Source organism: Xylocopa sonorina, chromosome 12, assembly GCF_050948175.1.
Source record: "Xylocopa sonorina isolate GNS202 chromosome 12, iyXylSono1_principal, whole genome shotgun sequence".
NCBI classification, from domain to species: domain Eukaryota; kingdom Metazoa; phylum Arthropoda; class Insecta; order Hymenoptera; family Apidae; genus Xylocopa; species Xylocopa sonorina.
In genome coordinates, this window is record NC_135204.1 from 1041774 (window position 1) to 1060374 (window position 18601).

The following is an 18601-nucleotide window of genomic DNA, read 5'->3' on the forward strand; positions in this document are numbered from 1 at the left end:
GATTGCTCCGTCGACATATTGCTGGATACTTACCTGCTATATTTGATTGAAAATAGTCATTTGATTGGTAACTGTCGTGATTTCTTCAGGAAATTAGACGACCTTGCTACGATTCTTAACAACTAAAAAGATTTCTATAATTATGGATAAACAGCAGCGCCTACCTTCGTGCATTTGTAAACTATTTTTAATTGACTAAAACTTTGTGTGTAAAATTGATCAAAAATCGGAGAAAGATATCGTATATTAGCACACAATGAACGAGTCGGGTATCAATACCTTATTTAATGAATATTTTGTTTTGCATACCTCTTTGTAAATAGTAACGAAAAAAAATTGACTTCTTATATGTGTAAGTTTTGCCATATTCCTCTTCATTGGGGTAAGTATTTCCAAAAATGTCATACATTAAAAAAGTATTAGAGTAAATAAAATTAGTGTATAAAAGAGTGGATAATAAAATATTCCTAAACATTATTACGCTATTCTTTAATACTAAGTGAACTTTTAAAACTTAATCCATACTTATGAAATACTGTATACAAGCTATATTCCAAATTTCATTGAATGTCATTGTAATCCTATCATTAGTTGCGAAGATATTACTTGTTTTCTAAAGGGTGCACAAGGGTTTTTCATATTTCACTAATTTTCACCCACCAAACGTATAAGTTTAGTTGACGCTGTTATCCGCTCATAGCGTGCTAGATGCTTCGTTCAAATTCGGTTACTTGAATTCTTGATGTTTTTACCGTCATGTATATTATTACCGTCATATATACACATTATGTCATATATACTTACTACATCTGATTTATCGTCGCGAGTATCAGAAGCTCTGAATTCGAAGAAATTGAATGCAGCACAAAGGGAATTTCCGAAGAAATCATAGATGATACTTTTTCGTAATCACCGACTTGAATGCATCGATGCGTGCCGCATATAGCGTAACACGCTTGAGAGAAAACACGTGGTGGGTAAACCCCGATATATCGTTAATGGAATTGTAGACAAGTGCTTTCCGTTACCGTAAGTATGAATTGTAAACTTTTCAAATAATACGACACAATGTTTGTTTTACAATTGGAAAAGTCCAGATTGTCTCTGTGTAAGAGATCAAACAGTTTCTTGCAAAATACAACGATTTTTCGAGGAATTCAGGTCAATTAATCATCTCTCTAACGGAGCAACGCCGTTGAAGACAGTTTTTCGACAATAATAAAAGCAATATTTCTCTCGGTCGGCAATACACGAGCATTGAAGTTACGAAATACTGATTGTGTGTATTTTCGGTTTTTTAAATGAGATCCTTACGTATTCGTTGCATCGTTTTAAAGTGAAACTTTATCTAACAATACGTGTTTCAATAAATCGCACAAACTATCGTCTTTCTTAATAAATCGTACTTTGTGTCTATTACATCGTTTATTATCATGTTATTATCACAGTATTATCACAGCGAGGATATTTACCTCAAAGTCCAAATCAATTCGCAAAAAATGTACTGAAATTCGAATCTATTTGTATCTTTGATTGATTTAAATTTGTTCTTATAAGCTTCAATAATAAAGACAAAAATAAACTAGAAATTTGTATAAAAAAGAATCAAAGGTCAGATAAATTATATACCGCTTTAGTTGAAATATCTCGTTTCCAAATTTTATTAAATAGAATACTCAATTTTTATGTCTCTAATGACTTGTTTAGTCTGAACGAACAATTTATTAAAATTTCAAGATATAAGTACGTAAACGTATATTGAAATAATAAGTATATTTATAGATGACCTCATTTAATTACGTTCCTTTAATCGGCAATGAGACTGACTCCATTACACATAATATCATCAACCTGTGAATGATAGGTGACAACAAGTGAAAAACAAATTTTTCAAATAATTTATAGTCATTTTTTTTATTCCAACAATTGTATGACAGAATAATTTTTATGTATGAAATTACTCTGAGGTGTATATGGTACATATGTATACATATAAATGTACACGATAATCGTATAATATCATCAATCATGTAACTGCACGTACAAGGCTTATTTAATAGATAAATATAATCGTATATCCCCCAAGGTTATGAATTTCCAATTCATTGATCGTTAATTAATTATTTATTTCCACGAAATTCTATGACATCCCATCAGCGCAGTAAATTCTCTATTGAAAACGTCATTTTGTTTTTTAAATTACTTTGCTGTTCTGAAACAAAAGGAGGAATGCATATTCTGAATAAATTTACACGTAACCCTAATTGTTTTCGAATGATTTATTGATACAGTGTTCTTGGATGCTTGGTATAAAATTTTGCTCTCGCTAATTTTTTAATCATTTTTCATTTACAGAGTCTCTCTCGAAGTACTGTATATCTTGCAAGTACTTTTGAAGGAGCTACAATTGGATGTGCAGCGTGAAAGGAATAATTATACAAGGAAAGAAATATCGTAGTTGTTAAAAACCAATACTTATCAAGGAACAAATAGGTCAATAGTGTAGTAAATATTGTTCGTCACGGTGAAACTTAATACCCTACGTAAATCCTATTCTAAAATTATCATCTATTTTTAAATTATTTAACAACAGTATCTTGTATATATTTTCTTCTACTAAATATTTCTACTACATATTTTTAAAATTATTTTCGTATTCTACAGTATTATATACTACAAGAATCAACGATGAGCATTTTTATCATCACTGACTGATCATCTATTAGGGCACTCTGACAAAAAAAATTCAAAGGACACTCTCGATTCTCTTTATTCGATGATATCTCCATCTCGATACAATATCAGGGGAGTTTAACCGAATCTCCTATCAGGCGTGAGTGAGCATTCGATTTCCCTTCTCTCTTTTAGAAAGCTATCGTGTTGTTGTAGAATGGCGATGGGAAATAAGGCTGCGTGAAATAATTAAGGATCGCAGATTTCGTTGGATGTTGCATGGGCATCAATCTCATGATTCGAATGTTGACATCGCGCGCGTTCACCTCCCGAATGAAGAATTTTTGGAATCTACTGGTGAGCAGCCAGAAGTTACCGTTATCGCGGTCCGCCCATCGAATCTCAGCGACAAACTGTAACTTCTCTGGACTATATGCTAAGATTCTGAAAAATGTATTTAAAGTTAACAGAAAAACAAAAGTTGACGTGTAATAAAAATATCGTAAAAATTTCATTTAAATTAATTATAAACAGAGAAAACGATGTTTACGTAAAAGATACAAGGTGTGTAACGTGTTTTCTCGCACGAGTATACTGAACAATAAATTGGTACCTTTGTTGATTGGTCCGCGGTTGCCAGGCGGCGATCGCCGTTTCTGTAAATGGCGAGAACAAAATCGTATCGTCACGGGGATCAATGGCCAGAGCGAGACCTTGACTGGACTTTTTGCCCACCAAGGTCACAGGTAGTTGTTCGCCAAATGCTGGAGGGCCTGCCTGAAGCGCGGTGGTTGGCACGCTGAACAGGCGGTCCGTCGCCAGAGGTTGATAGTATACCAATCCACGTCTCGCGGAGAACGTTAGACCAACGATTCCATCGAACAACTCGAACGTGTCATCACCGATCTACGAATAATAATGAATTTTATGGAAGCATGCACGGGAAGACTCGTGCAAAAATATTTGGTTTATTTGGTTAATCGTGCGATTTATTCGTGCTGAATATCGTGAGTGACGAATTGTTCCACTTCTTCTTTGAAGAATGAACTTTTTAATTTAAATTTCACGTTGGTTAAACGAACACCATTATTTTTGTTCTATTACCTATATTATACTTTTCCAAGGGTGCAGTTTGTCCTCTAATTAGTTCTTTACAGTTCTCGTATTATGCTATGTTCGTATTTCATTTCATTCGCACGGTCTCATTATCGACTGTTCACTTTTTACGGATCACAAGTTGCGTGCAGCGGTCACCTCAGCGTGAAATTCCTCGAGATCTCTTGAGTAGAAAAGTGCGCGGCGCAAAAAATAAAATCAAACCAACCGTTGCAGGATTTAACTTGAACGCGTAAATATTCAATGCTAGAGAAAACCACGCATAACCATGAAATTCGTTCATACGATTCGTTTACTTCGCGCGTACAGCCCGCACCTTATACCTTCAATTTTTTGAAATCGTAATTCGCTTATACAAAAATTAATAACGGTTCCAAAATGCGACTGGTAAAACAGTATCGATAGAATCTTACCCTGTACGTTGCGAAATCTGGATTAGGGAACATCGAGGCGTGTGTGACGCGCCAACTTTTGCTTGCCGCGCCATCAAAGACCAGCATACCTTAAAAAACAGAAAAGTACGGTCAGAAGAATCTCATAGGGAAATCACATATAGACCCTTGGGAATGTTAGTTACCGGGTCCTGCAGTGTCAGACATGTAAAGAAACACGTCGTCACAGGTTGTCGCCGCGACGTCGTCGATGATTAGGTTTGTCAGTAACGTGTTAGGCCTCAGAACCTATATGCAAACAGAATCGTTAAAGACTGTTATTACGCTTTGTTAAAAAAATATAAACTCTTTTCTAATGAAAATAAATTTAAAAATGTGTATATTTTCAGTTGCCTACCTCTCGTGGGAACGTGTACTGCCGCGTCAGAAGGTTGGTTTTCAGATCGAACACCATTATTTTCGGCGGACAAACGGGTCTGAAGTCGTCGATCGACGTCATGATACCGCTGTCTACGACCCATAGTCGATTACATCTATCTAACCTTGTTCTATACACCGAGATCAACTTCGTACAATTCAGGTCGCCTATTCCAGCGGTGTGCCACTCCCAGGATGGGTAAGCCTGAAGCTGCGGGCTGCTCTCCGGCGGAATATTCCTAGGGATGTAGCTTAAGGTCGCTGGGACGCCTGCTCGTAACCTTGGAATGCTGATGAAGATCTTGTCCCAAGTGATTTCGATACCTGTCGGCACTATATTTTCTGGACGATATCGATTGAGATATTCTTGATTGTAAGGGAGAGCAAAATCCAGTAAAGGCCATTGGGCCATAGTTTCTAATACATCTGCGGTTCCTAAGACCCAGGTGAATCCTATCAGGTGAAGAATTAATAGCAGCATCCTGCGATGAAAGTAGACGAAGTAATGTTAGAAAAAGAAAGAATGTGTATATAAAAAATGATCGAGTAATTACATTAAATTTGAATGCACGAGCGTAATTTATTTTGCGTGTAATCCGTTAGGCAGTTGAAGCAGAACTCTAAATATTTTCCAGTAGTTTGCACAAATATTAAAACCTAAAACCCTACCATCTTTGGCAATGTTATGAAATAGAGGTGGGAGCAGTTAGTGAAAGGGAATTACCAGTGTTTTTGGCGGTGAAAAAAATGAGGTTGTACATATTTAACAAAAGGTTTCCATTTTTATGTGCCACAACTTACAGAGAGGTACGATTAATATATGAAATTTAACATTTGTAACCTTGTAATATATAATTCAGGTTTGCAAAACAGTTTCAAATTTATTTGAGTTGTACAATGTTTAGATACTGACCACTGAATTTAGTTACCGTCACTGTATCTGTCGATCTACAACGTGGGCAACGTATTTGTATCTAAATATTTTCGATAGTATTTAAGATTGAGACAAGTGTGAAAATCACGAACGCACGAATACTGATTACATGACTGTGGATAGGCGTTTGAATAATTGTTTGCCAATCAATAATCGATTAAATCCTATATCGCGTATGGCAAACGTGTGTCGAGAAAGCTAACGAGCGTTGCTTTCCGTGTGTCTTGTAACAATCAGTGATCACAATGCACGCGATACAATGATGTTGATCGGATATCTGTTAACAAGAACATCCACCTCTCGAACGTTATCGCGCAATTTTTTTATTTTGAGATTTCTTTCTTTTGGAAAATACATTCCATTTTATTTGAAATAAATATTCGATCGTTTTAGCAACGATCGTAATAATTCGAGAAAAATTTGAAGCAATTAATTTAAATTTATACGATTGTTCACCCGTTACGAACGATATCGTATAACTTGTTCTAACGTATTACCATTATGCAAAGTTGTATAGTAGAAATATAAGGATGTAACACTCGATTTCAAATTTGATTTTTTGACGAATGGAAATGTTTAAATAACAGAGGAAAATATTTTTTTTTTTAACTTGATTGTTATTAAATTTATTGCGTTCGATGTTTCGATTTACGTCCGACTAATGTTTCTAACGAGCCAAATGCAATCGATCAAAATATTTGAAATTGCTTGGAAATCTCTTTCACTTCATGAAGTTAGAAATGTCAACCTTTACATACAAGTTATGTCAGTTTACTACAGTCACACTTCAACGGTAGAGTAACGGAATTTAACTTCATCCTAGTTAATTTCAGATCGTTTATACATCGTTGAACTATATCATAAATTCATCAGTTACATTATAACCGAAACAAGTAATATATTCATTGACAAGTTCACAAGTTCGTTATAAAACAATGGGTCCTCCACCACTAGAATTCGAACGAATTTAATACAAATACCACCTGAAGAACTTCGAAATTGTATGCGATAAAACCAACCTTATCGTTCGTATAAAAAATCGTGAAGCTCGGATGAAAAGTTGAAGTAATCCTCCGGCACAACAATCACCTTCAACGAGATCGTGCAACCAACTCGAACCAGCTGCGAGTCAGTTCTGCGAGCGCGAACCAAGTCCCGTCGTCTGGGCACCAACTGATCCAATTTCCTTGCATCGGTCCGAGTCCCCCCAAAACCATCATATCGTGTAACCATACATACGGCGGCTCGACATATCGAAGTCGGACCTTCTTGATATTCAGAAATACGCCTTCGCGGAATGTGTGCGCGTAATCTGGGTGTGTTCGTTTGTTCGAAAGGTTACCAGCGCTCCTCCCACTGGTTAATTCGGCAACCCGTTCGATTTTCTATTGAAGCTATTAAAGAAATAGATTTTGAAAAAAAAAGAAAAAAATAAGATCGATGTGAATCATGATATCTCGTGTTTCCATTTTGTATTCGATGATCATTTGCAGTATTTCTCCTATAATCGTCTACACGACCTCGTCTATACCAAGGCCGAGTAGTCAAATAAACCGTAATAATTCGATGGCAAAATGTGTTTAAAAATGTATTTCAAATATTTCTGTTTACGGTATATGTATTTTAAGGGATTTGATCGCACTGGACGATGATAAAGCCTAGAAGTTCAGATAAGGTGTGTGTATGCTCGATGCTATTTTATAATCACTATACTGGGGAAAATGATTTACGGACAGTTGCCAGCCATATATGACATCTGGCAAACGCCCACCCGGAATGTAGTAGCGCAATCATGAAACAGGTGAGAATTCGAGAAATTGTATTCCAGCCGAGAATTGTATTTCCGGCAACAAATAATTTTAATAACTCTGATAACTCTTTAAATCAATTGATCGAGTCGTTTTAAAGTTGCAACTAAAAATTACGCACACGCATTCACGGCGCTGGCATTGACTTTTATGAAAGCGTCAATGATTCGAATATCATCAGTCTAGTATCTTTCCACAGTTAATTTAGCATACTTTTATTTATTTATTTTTTTTCTTTTTTCTTTTCATTATTGCCTATCGAAAAACGTAGGTGTATTAGGAGCAATGGGTGTGGCCTTTAGCTCCGGGCACTTTCGATCGAAGTTACGTACCAAGGCCTTCCATATAACATTTACCCAATCGTATCATAGGCTCACACAATTGCCATTTGCTTCACAAACTGGTCGCAACTACGTGTATCGGTGGCTCTGAACTCGATTTTAATCGACATATTTATTATCGTTTCGTTTTCTATTAAACTATGCTTCAACGTCTATTCTGCGGGCAAATCCTATGCGATGATCTCAACAGATTGAAATAGCCACGTTTTACTGTACCACATACAAGCCATTCGCAATTCACCCTGATTTTGTTCAATAATATCAATCTTTAACATTTATATTTACAATTGATTCAAATGAAATAATAAAATCAGTATAATTGATTATTCTTATGGCTTGCAATGCTTATTGCTAGTATCTGAAAGTCAATTATAACAGCGTAACTATTGCGTACGCCATTATAATACCATTAACTTAATCGAAGATACCAGGCTGTTACGCTGAGACTCGCATCCGATACGCGAAATAAGAAGAAATGACGAGTTAGGACGCATTCTAACGCTTTATCTTACAGTTATTTTATTTACATAACGCTTTTAGAGAAAAAAACTGTCTCCAGTTGGACACAACTGTTTCAGGCACAGGAACGAAAGACAGAAGGGATAGAAGATATCCTACTACTCTTCCTTGAAATAATTTGGAATTATTTATAAAACCGGATCCCATTTTTATCCGAATCAATTGGTGGACTCGAGTGAATTCATATGAATAAGAGGGATTAGTTCGTATTATAGAAGTTCGTTGACTCTGCCTATCTACCTACAACCGATATCTTTTCGCAGAGCGACGCTTGTCGATAGATTAGGTAATTAGGTACTTCTCCAAGAGGAAAAGGAGAATCAGTGAACGCAACCACGCGTTACACGTCAACTCGCTATATGTTATATTAATTATGAACCCATTTGTTAAGACGTAAAAGGCAACCAGCGAGCTATCCTTTGCTGATTTTCGAATATAGCCATATTTGTTAAACAGCTGTCCATAGCGGGAATAATATCCGAAAAGCCATTACTTTCACAGTCAAGGTTTAATTATTATTTACTACAGATACCTACTAACGTTTTCTCTTGTGTCGTTATTGCATTGTTCAAGACGAGCCGTTTGTTGGGTTTATCGCTTACTACATTGATTGCACAATTTTCGTTAACCAATTAGCTTCAACAGTCGCTTCTCTCATCTTTCAAAATGGCAATCAACGAATCCGCTTGTCCTAATTACAAAACACACACAAAGTCTTCAGCAAGATTTAAGCGAGTTCGAAACAAGATATCATAAGATACACACCTACAAAACCTTGCCCAAAAATTATAAATTTCTTCATCTCCCTATTCGTTACCGAAGTATAAATTACAATAAATACGTGTCGTTGGGGATCATTAGCTATAAAAGTTAATTCCTCAACCATACCGCCGTTAAACTAAACGGGGTCGGGAAATAACAACATTAACATCGAATTATATTATATTATGTAAGTAAACGAACAACGGTGAACGTAAAAGTAAATAATTAAATGGTTTCTATAAATACAAAAACAGGGAAAGTTAAGAGAAAATTCAATGACGAACGCAGGGAGAACGTTTCTGCTAGTCGATACGAATCAAGACCGAAGGAAATTACTGGGTACCAACGTAAACATTGCGCAAGAGTTCCCTTCATCCTTCCACGTAAGAACAGAAGCAACGAAATGTTACGAAATCTTACCGATCATCGCCTTCTACTATTATCGATCATGCGAAACAGGATGGAATGTTCAGCAAACGAGTAGCAACGGAACCCATTCGTCAATTCACCTGATTTTCGGTCGTTAACTTGGTGAATAACAGTTTGCCGAGATGTTATGTCTGTCGCGCGTTAAATTGCAAAGGCTAGACGATTATGGACAGTGAAACAATTTAACGCTAAACGTATCAAGCGGGGGTCAAATGACCCATTTCAAAGTTTGCTTTAAAATTATATCTTCATTGTAATTTCTTTCACTTATTTGATTTTTTGTAAATTCTTATTACATCTAATTATTCAATTTCTCCTGTTCTGTTTTCCTTGTAATTTATTTCTTACCCAGAAAAATTCTTTACCTACCTTATGCACCACAAGGGGTTAGTTGACCCCTAGGAAACTTACGTATTTTTCAGCAGTTTTCCAACATGAAACCTTAGTTCTACACTCACATACGCTTCTTGAGTTAACGTTTCATGTATCTGAATCCAATATGTCCGTTTGGTTTCAGTGTGAGCACTAAAACGACCTAATCGAATCCATATAACGTAATCCATAAACAGAAGAGAGTCTTATCAAGAGCAAATTATTTCCTTTAATAAATTAGTAATTTTCTTCAGCAAATTAACGTTTGTTTCATAAGGGGTCAAATGACCCCTCGTGGTAGGAATAGGTAGGTGTAAAATACCAATACGTTTAGTGTTAAAATACGGTGGTCCGCGGACATGTATCTCCATACCGAATTCGTTTCGATAATTCACCGCGAAACGCTGCTACGTGCATACGTATCCGCTTTCGAAAGTTCGAACGTGACCGCTCGACCGTGTACACTATTATCGTACGCCTTCTGGGTTATCAGACATTTCTTTTCTTTCCCTTTCGTCAAGTTTTAGTGTGTTAGTTTCTTACCTTACTGACATACCTTGTTCGGATTACGAGAAACAAACATTTCATTCGTTTCTTTATTTTTCATGACAAATCTTTTGTGCTTTAGAAATGACCACGTGCATAGTGCACCTGAAGACGACAGAAATAAACATTTGGAAGCGCTTTCATATATTCGTCTACGTTAATTAGTCTATATTATTATGAGGAATGTAGAGTGTTTTGTTTATTTTATTCCACTCAGATTGTTATGCGCCATTATTTTTTAGGTGAAATACGAATGTTATCCTTTTCCACGATGAACGAAAATGAACACGCACTTAATAGAAAGTAAATTAAAGTTTAATACAATAAAATTCATGTTGATCAATTATAAAATTGTTGCGTTCCGGTTATTCACGGTTCTTAACCGTAACAAGAAAAATAGTTCGATATTATCGTTGTTTGCTCGCTGCTGGAGTTCCAATTTACAGTACATAATCGTCCGTTTAGTAGATGTTCGTGTCAATCGAATGAACGATCAAAACTTAAAAGAAAAGGACTAATTCGATCCGAATCGGTAAACAATTATATTGTACGCTTGAACGAGAGAGCGGCCAAAAATCGGACGTCGATCGCAGCATTCCAGCACGCAAATCTTTCGTCTCTTAACCGATTCATCGAAGAAACGTTCGTAAGAAATTATAGGGTGAGAAGCAGTAGCAATAGGAGTGAAGCAATAGGAAATCAAAAATTTCGGGATTTTCAATTTCTAAAAACAATTGAGACTTTCAAATAGAATCGAATAATTTTTAAAACTTATACAATCCCATTTTGTAGAAAGTAAAAAAATTGCGGAAATCAGTTTTCCTAGCCACTCCGATAGTAGGTGATTCCGTGAAGTTTACGTCGCGCTATCATTACGTATTAATTTCTGTTATAAATAACATTTAAATATAAAGCTAGGCTTGACAGGGTGAATAGGTATTCAACGATTGGATAGTTACGTTGAGCCTGTTTCAGAGAAACAGCGAGAACGGAACATAAGGTAAGGTGGTTCTATCTTTTCCTGTTTTTCAGTCTGTAACGATTGCTGAACGAAGTTTGCGTGTCGTGTACGTGCTTTGCCACACCTGGAATATACCAAATCGAGAGGTAATCAGCTGCTTATTATACGAAGCGAGTTTGTAATGCCTCCTTACTTTTGGTACATGTTTTCCATCACTGGTGCACTTTTACCATATTAAGTCATTTAAGTCAGCGAACATTTTTTTATTCTTTCTCAAAAAAGTTTGTTGAACACACTTGGTATTGCTACTCGTTATAAAGTGAGCACTGATTAACCGTAATGTTCGAACTGTATTTTCGTATTGTCAGATTAGAGAAAAGGCCTGATAAATCGTGACAAATCGTGCATAGATAAAAATTCACTTTACAAAGTGAATCGTTAATCTTCCCGATAAGTGAACTATAATTGCCAGGCTACCTAGTATACTCCCAATTACCACTGTTTTTCCCTGTGATAGAGGGACATAACCTGGCAACGCGACGGCCACATGTCGCAAGAGGCTGATTAAATCATGTCCTGATCCTAGGCCATCACGCGTATCACAAAGAAACGACGTTATGCTGCTAAAACACAAAGTCATTCAATTCGCATGTGCGGTAAGATTTAATGTTAATAATTCGTTTTTTACGCATTTATTTAATTGAAAAACACGAGAAAAATTATGGAAATTAAAGTTTTGAAAATTGAAAAGTTAGGGGAATTAGAAAGTTATCACAGACAAAATGGATGAAATTATAATATTAGACATCTAAATTTCTTGATATCGAAGTAACCGACGCTGTAAACAACTATTGGATAATACTTTAATGTATTAGTAGAACTTTCACCCTTAGCCATCCAGGAACCGAATATCGATACTGAATATCAACTTTCATTTCTTGAAAGTTGTCTCTTGCTAGTAGTAGTTTACAGAAACATAACATAAGCTGTTATAACAAAGATACCACAATGATTTTGCTAGCTTCTCCGTTCACGAAAAAAAGAAAAAAATATAAATAACACATATATTTATTCAAAGCGGACCGTTTCTCGTCGTAAAGTAAACGCCGACTAATCGTGATTCAAAGAGCAAAGGAATGACCGTAAGAGAAAGGTTCTATTTTTTTAAACATAGTTCCACGGCCGTTGCGTTAAAGATACAGGATACATGATCGCGAAACTATTTGCATCTTGATTTATAGAGCTGGAGTAGAAGTAACGGCGGCCCATTGGCGTAGAAATAACGACTAGCAGCTATATTATTTTTATTACGATTAATTAACGTCAGTCATTAAATTGTTTTCCGAGAAGTTCGAATCGTATAGGAAATAAGTGATAAACGTAAAATCTCTGATAACTCGCAGACTGCATCGTGAAACTCGTAAATGTAATTCCATGTTAGACCATTTACGTAAGAAATTCAACCGAGCCACAAGGCCCGGAAGGAATAACATCGCCTCGAGGATTTTTTCACGAGAAAAGGGCAGGTCTGGAGCAACAGATACAGCTTCAAACTTTATTAGAATAAGCTTTCGTTATCGATGCCTCGGATTATATTCTACTTTTTCTCACAATTACGATAGTTCTTACAATTGTAAACACTTCTATTTTCGCTATCGCTAGTTAATAGCGATATACCTTTCCAGAGGCAATGTGTTTTTAATTCTCAGCACCGTTTCGTTCGGCAGACAAAGGGAAAAAGCAATGCAACTTTAATTGAATATATTTAGTCCTAAACGAATAATGTGTTATGACGAACGTTAAATCAAGGTCAACGCCTGTGAGGCTCCGCATCCAACAGTGTCAAGCATATAGTCCGGGAAATTCGACTCGAGGACGCGCATCCTGTCCCTCTTGTAATCAGCAACAACGTGAGTAGCCAGAGAACACTCCGGGCTGGTGTAGACCAGTTTGAAATATCGGGAATCGAACGGCTCCATCGCGTCCCATCTGTAGATATCCGCCTCGCCTTCGTACCGGAAAAAAAGAGCGCTCCCATTGTCCGTGCCCAGGAAGACCATCTTCTTCGGCTTCTGGCCAAGATCGTGGATTTTCCCATGAGCTGAACCATTGCGGAGGTGTACGGTTCTTATAGAGAACATACGGCTGCTGCTTAAATAAGTGAATATTAAACAGGTGCTTCCGTCTGAACGGCGTAGAAGGGCGAGGTATAAAACGTCACGCCGGGTGCAGCCTATGGTGACGGCTTGAGGTAAAACGACGCGATAACCGCGACCTGAGGTGACATCGTAGACGAGTATGGCCCTTGAGGCAGCGTCGGACACGTAGACGAACACTCTGCCGTCCTGACTGTAGTCGGCCACCACGTACTGCAGACGAGACGTGGAGGTTGTCAATCCTGTTAGATCCGCGGTCTTCAATAACTGCGAAAAAGCGAAGGATTTAGGTGATAGTGTACGCCGTTGCTTTTCAGTATTGTTAAATCTATTTTGTTGTTGAATCATGATAGACTGTGTAATTTCGCTTTTAGTATTTGAAAGCGGAAGGAATGATTTCAGAGAGGAACTATTTAATGGAAATTGTTGAATTAAGTGCACGCATTATGATGCATTAAAAAGAACACGTAACAAAAATTTTAAGATTCTACTTCAAAAATGAAAGAAAAAGCACTAGCCAATATTTTTTAATAATTAAATTTTTAAGTTTCAGTCGATTAATGTCAATTTTAGATATGAATATTACTTGTATCTATATATTATATGTAATTTCGCTCTGCTTCGAGTTGTCATATTAGTAACTGTGATGGTTGACGGCTACTCATAAATGAAGTTTCGTCAATAATAACAAAACGGTACAAAACGTGTTACATTACCGATGTATGCACATAACATCTAATTATGTTACATAATATTGGCGAACGGAACAAAACCGAACAACCACTACGAATAAAACGGAGGTCATGGTTCAACGTGTTTCGAGTCGTGATCGAAACGCGAGGTATCTACGTACATTAGATCATTGAAAGCGCGGAATAGTTGAAATCATTGTCACGTTACAACTTGTCACTATCGTGACGGTGTGGCGAAGTAATCAATTGGTCTATACTTGAAATTCCCTTTCTTAAGAATAAAGCCAATCATTTTTCACATCTGCCAACGACACCCATGCCAATCAACGCAGAGGCTGTAACTATTTGAAATAAAGAAATTTAAATAAAAATACCTCGCGAACGTCAGGTGAAAGGATTAAAAAGCTAATAAACTTCACGTAATAATAGAAAACCGTGGTTGCGGTTTGACAGGCAAATTTTACGATCGTGCTTGGCCTTTGATTATTTAACGTGTCTGTGCTTTTTAATGCTTGCGAAACGTATCGATTATTGTTCGTAAAAAACAGTAGGTTTCTGCATCGACTTTGCTTCAGTGATTTTTCACTTTTATCAGAACGTAAAAGAATGTAAAAGATAATGACTTTCATAGTGGACAAAATGTTACCTAAAATTATACATATATAATAGAACGAGTTACGAGGTACTATGTTAGGTAGAAGAAAGTGGAACGTACCTTTCCCCTGCTGGCATTGATGGCTAGAACTTTTGGAGGACATTTGCGTACTGGATCGTCAAGGGTGTTCACCACTCCGGTATCGAGAACCCAGAGGATATTCTGTGGATCCAGGTAAAGATCTACGACGTTCTGTAGAGCTGTACAGGTTCCCTCTTCTTGGAGAGACCAGCAAGGGTAAGGGACCAGCGTGGCTTCGCAGTTTTGATCGTTCTGAGAGATCTTTGCCAATGTCACTGGAACACCGGCCTTGAACCTGTGTTGAAAACCGGTTTGTTCGGGGTAATCAATACGTAATATAAATATAACATACATACGTAATCATATGATAAATTGCTGAACTTTTGAAGATCGAACATTAAAATTGGTTCCTATTTTTCTACCAATCTGTATACCAATTTTTATTGAATAATAAACATTTCTACTTTGTTTCTACCTCGGCAGAGCGACAATGGCATCATCGTCGTACATTGCCACCCTAGTCGCAATTACATTCTTCGGAATGTAACGACCGCTACTTCTGAACATGTTCTTCGTTGTGATGCACGGCCACTCGAAGGTTCCACCGGTCCATTTCACGTTTGCATCCAAAGGTGAATTTCCATTACTTCCTACTGCAAGAACGGCGACCAAGATAATCGTCGTTCTAAGCACTGAAATGAATTGCCCTTCGATACGCATCGTAGTTCTCGTATTTCTCGTATTGCTAACCACCAATTGAACTGACAAATTTTTAAGATTACACCAATTATATACCGGATGATGCGATCGTCATATGACGAAATGGAACAGTTTATTCAAATATAATATTTAATGTTTTCGTTAAACATCCATCTCTTCCGCGGTCTGACGTTCTTTGATTTAATTGTTTTTCGTGCTACGTGTCGGAAAATATTATGAAGAATTGGTTGTTTAACAAACTAAATGTTACCCGGTTAAACTGTTATGATGAAATAGTCAAGGGTATGTAATTAGTTACTATTATAGTACAATTATTGCGTGTTGAGTGATGTCGCAATAGCTAGGAAACATTTCTATTCCACTATATTTATTTCATTTTTCAGTTGATCACGTTCGAATAGGTACGTATATCGAACCTCGTACAATGTAATTTTACATAAGAATTTGGTATTGGTGGTGAATATTGTCAACGAAATTGAAGTGAGAATTATATATAATGATATAGATAATAAAATATGTTATAGACGAAGTGCTCGAAATTATCACATTATTCAATAAATATCACCGAGAATACTTCACTTCCTTGTTGCTTAAAAGTGTTCATGGAATCTCACCAGGGCGGAAGTGTTGCAACAGCAGGAAGAGCATGCAACTTTATAAATATACAAGGAGCATACAGTCGATCGATTCCTCTGGCACGTTTGTATATAAGCATACAGTTGAATATAAAATTCGTGTATTCAGGCATTCGCACCCACTAACAACGTAAAGACGTGTAGGTTGCCTTTCACTATCTTTCATTTGACTTGTTCATTCTTGCAGCTGATCCTCTCCCTTTTTTTTTAGTCACCTAAAACGAAGTTTTCGACAAGAAGCAACAGGATGAAAAGATTTTTCTGCATCGTCTTCTGTTTGACGACTTTAACAGAGACAGTGCCTGTAATTTATGGCAATCCAGTGCTACCGCAACCATTGGTCCTCTCAGGACTTAGCTTAGATTGGCCATGTCAAAGCACAAAGAGCATTTACGAGACGAGTGGTCGATACATATCAAGAAATGTGATCGCTACCAGAGCGCAAATTTACAAGGACCAAGCTATCTTAGCACTGCCACGTTACAAGCCAGGAGTGCCATTCACTTTGGGCATTGTTTCGTTGAAGTCACAGAGTTGTGAACCAAAGGTAGCTCCTTTCCCTTGCTGGGCCATCCAGGAAGAAGGAAATTGTCAAGCTTTGCAGAGTGCTGTAGATATTGTCTTGGATGTGCAAGACATCTTGTGGATCCTCGATATTGGCATCGTTAACACTTTAGAACAACCTGTACGCAGGTGTCCCCCTAAGGTCGTTGGAGTCAACGTTAAGACCGGGAAGGTGAGTAATAAATTTGTAATCAGTGATATTGAGGAAATTTAATTTTTTTCTTCAATTACACAGTTAATTTTTTATGGAATCATTGAAAGAAATGAAAGCTTGAAAGTAGAATTTTGAGTTATTAGAAGAAGTCTGTATCTTTGTAAACGGCACCGTCAATGGTACAAGACTTAACAATGGCAATGAATTTTAGGTTGTGAAAGTGATCGACTTGACCACTCTAGTGGACGTCTCTTCCCGCCTCCAATATATAGCTATTGATTACGCCAAGGATGGCCAAGTCTACATCTACATCTCCGATGCTGGTACTGGTGCCATCATCGTTTACAACGCCACCACTGACAGCGGATATCGCGTGATTCTCCCAGCGGCCGTAGCATCCGGCACGGATAAACCGGATGCTCTCTACCTGGCACTCGCTAGAAAACAAACCTGCAGCTCCCCGATTTTGTACTTCACCTATCTGGGCTCCAACAGAATGTTCGCCATTAAAGTAGCGAATCTAAGAACCGGAAATGCAGATGGTTCCATAGTAGAGATTGGAGAAAAGAAAAATAAAATCGTGCTTTTGGGTACCGACAATGGTGCCGCTATCTTCTTTAGAATCAAGGGTGAGGAGAATTAAGATAATAATTCTTTATTAAATTTCAATGATATAAAATTGCAGTAGATGGTAGAAATTTATTTTAATTTACACTTGTGTCAAAAGTTCAACGGTTGATTAATTTTGTGATTGTTTAAATTATGTTCTTAGGTGACTCGACCATCTATATGTGGAACACCGACACTCCTTTCGTCCAGGACAACTTCCTGTTAGTCGAGAAACCGGGTGAATGCCGGCTACCAACTCAAGTTATTCCTGGCTACGGGGGACTGATGTGGGTGATCGAGAGCAATTTCCAAGATTATATTGAAAATGCTGTCAGCTGTTCCGGAGCATCGGTGGCTCTTCATCCATTAGTGAATACTTGCGACGATCAGTATTGAAATTTTCGATCAACGTGTCGAACGGGACACAGTTCCGTGTTGTAAATTCTTAAATTGATGCTATTAATCTTTCAAGTGTTGCGAAATATTAAAAAAAAAATTGCTACATCTCCATGCCACTAAAGGATTTACATTTAATTATGATTAATCTTTAATATGAAAAATTAGAAAAAATGATCGTGATGACTACAGTTGATGCTTGAAAGGTTAATCTAGTCAAAAAGCACTTCGTCGAACATTCCGTGCAAAGATAAATTTCTCGTCGAGAAACATCGAAGCTGGACAAATATCGACCAGTGTCAGATACGAGGATTCAACGGCCGTTTTCTAGGTGGACACACTTATGTAAATGAATAAATTTGTCCTTAATCTAATTCACCGAATGCTAAACTGAGTTCGTGTGCAATAACAAAAATTCTTCAGGTCTATGAAACGCGCTACTGATTCCTCATCACTATAACGCGTATTATAACATTTACTCTTGTCGTTATTTAAAACACGTCGTGGAAATTATGACAAATCTGTCTTGTATAATATGTATTACATAAAACAGGAGCAGGCATAACACATTGAACAGACGTGTGCTGATAACGTAAAATTAAATCGTTTTTATTGACATATGAGCATTTTTAAATTCTCACTAACTAATGTCTAATCTTGTTTAATGGTTATATAAGTATCGATTTCCAATAATCATTACTTAACGACTGGTTTAAATTCATTTGGGTT

General features: G+C 37.0%; 3 protein-coding genes across 4 annotated transcripts; 1 reads left to right on the forward strand and 2 right to left on the reverse strand.

Annotated features, from left to right (window-relative positions):
• Positions 1 to 2623: 2623 nt before the first annotated feature.
• Positions 2624 to 6684, reverse strand: LOC143429758 (dopaminechrome tautomerase). 2 transcript variants are annotated; one of them, XM_076905521.1, is made up of 6 exons: positions 6552 to 6684; positions 4579 to 5080; positions 4367 to 4469; positions 4203 to 4291; positions 3287 to 3579; positions 2624 to 3117 (listed from the first exon to the last, which is right to left on the reverse strand). In XM_076905521.1, the coding sequence occupies exons 2-6, from the start codon at positions 5077 to 5079 to the stop codon at positions 2865 to 2867; spliced, it is 1239 nt and encodes a 412-aa protein (XP_076761636.1). In that variant the 5' UTR covers position 5080; positions 6552 to 6684; the 3' UTR covers positions 2624 to 2864. The 2 variants fall into 2 exon arrangements, with proteins under 2 accessions (XP_076761636.1, XP_076761637.1); XM_076905522.1 differs by having other exon boundaries at positions 6513 to 6684.
• Positions 6685 to 13069: 6385 nt separating this feature from the next.
• Positions 13070 to 15518, reverse strand: Yellow-g2 (L-dopachrome tautomerase yellow-g2). Its single transcript, XM_076905438.1, has 3 exons — positions 15270 to 15518; positions 14834 to 15089; positions 13070 to 13693 (listed from the first exon to the last, which is right to left on the reverse strand). Exons 1-3 carry the CDS (start codon positions 15512 to 15514, stop codon positions 13070 to 13072), a joined length of 1125 nt encoding a protein of 374 aa, XP_076761553.1. The 5' UTR covers positions 15515 to 15518.
• Positions 15519 to 16365: 847 nt separating this feature from the next.
• Yellow-g (L-dopachrome tautomerase yellow-g) lies at positions 16366 to 17961 on the forward strand. Its single transcript, XM_076905485.1, has 3 exons — positions 16366 to 16885; positions 17079 to 17496; positions 17640 to 17961. The coding sequence occupies exons 1-3, from the start codon at positions 16397 to 16399 to the stop codon at positions 17870 to 17872; spliced, it is 1140 nt and encodes a 379-aa protein (XP_076761600.1). The 5' UTR covers positions 16366 to 16396; the 3' UTR covers positions 17873 to 17961.
• Positions 17962 to 18601: the final 640 nt, after the last annotated feature.

Coding starts and splice junctions, on each gene's coding strand:
- LOC143429758 (XM_076905521.1), bottom strand. CDS start 5,079: ATGCTGCTATTAATTCTTCACCTGATAGGATTCACCTGGGTCTTAGGA. Junction 3,580..4,202: donor CAGATTTCGCAACGTACAGG/GTAAGATTCTAT, acceptor TATTATTCGTAG/ATCGGTGATGACACGTTCGA. Junction 3,118..3,286: donor CCGCGGACCAATCAACAAAG/GTACCAATTTAT, acceptor TACATTTTTCAG/AATCTTAGCATATAGTCCAG.
- Yellow-g2 (XM_076905438.1), bottom strand. CDS start 15,514: ATGCGTATCGAAGGGCAATTCATTTCAGTGCTTAGAACGACGATTATC. Junction 15,090..15,269: donor GCCATTGTCGCTCTGCCGAG/GTAGAAACAAAG, acceptor TTTTCAACACAG/GTTCAAGGCCGGTGTTCCAG. Junction 13,694..14,833: donor TCAATGCCAGCAGGGGAAAG/GTACGTTCCACT, acceptor GCTTTTTCGCAG/TTATTGAAGACCGCGGATCT.
- Yellow-g (XM_076905485.1), top strand. CDS start 16,397: ATGAAAAGATTTTTCTGCATCGTCTTCTGTTTGACGACTTTAACAGAG. Junction 16,886..17,078: donor TCAACGTTAAGACCGGGAAG/GTGAGTAATAAA, acceptor AATGAATTTTAG/GTTGTGAAAGTGATCGACTT. Junction 17,497..17,639: donor TATCTTCTTTAGAATCAAGG/GTGAGGAGAATT, acceptor TTATGTTCTTAG/GTGACTCGACCATCTATATG.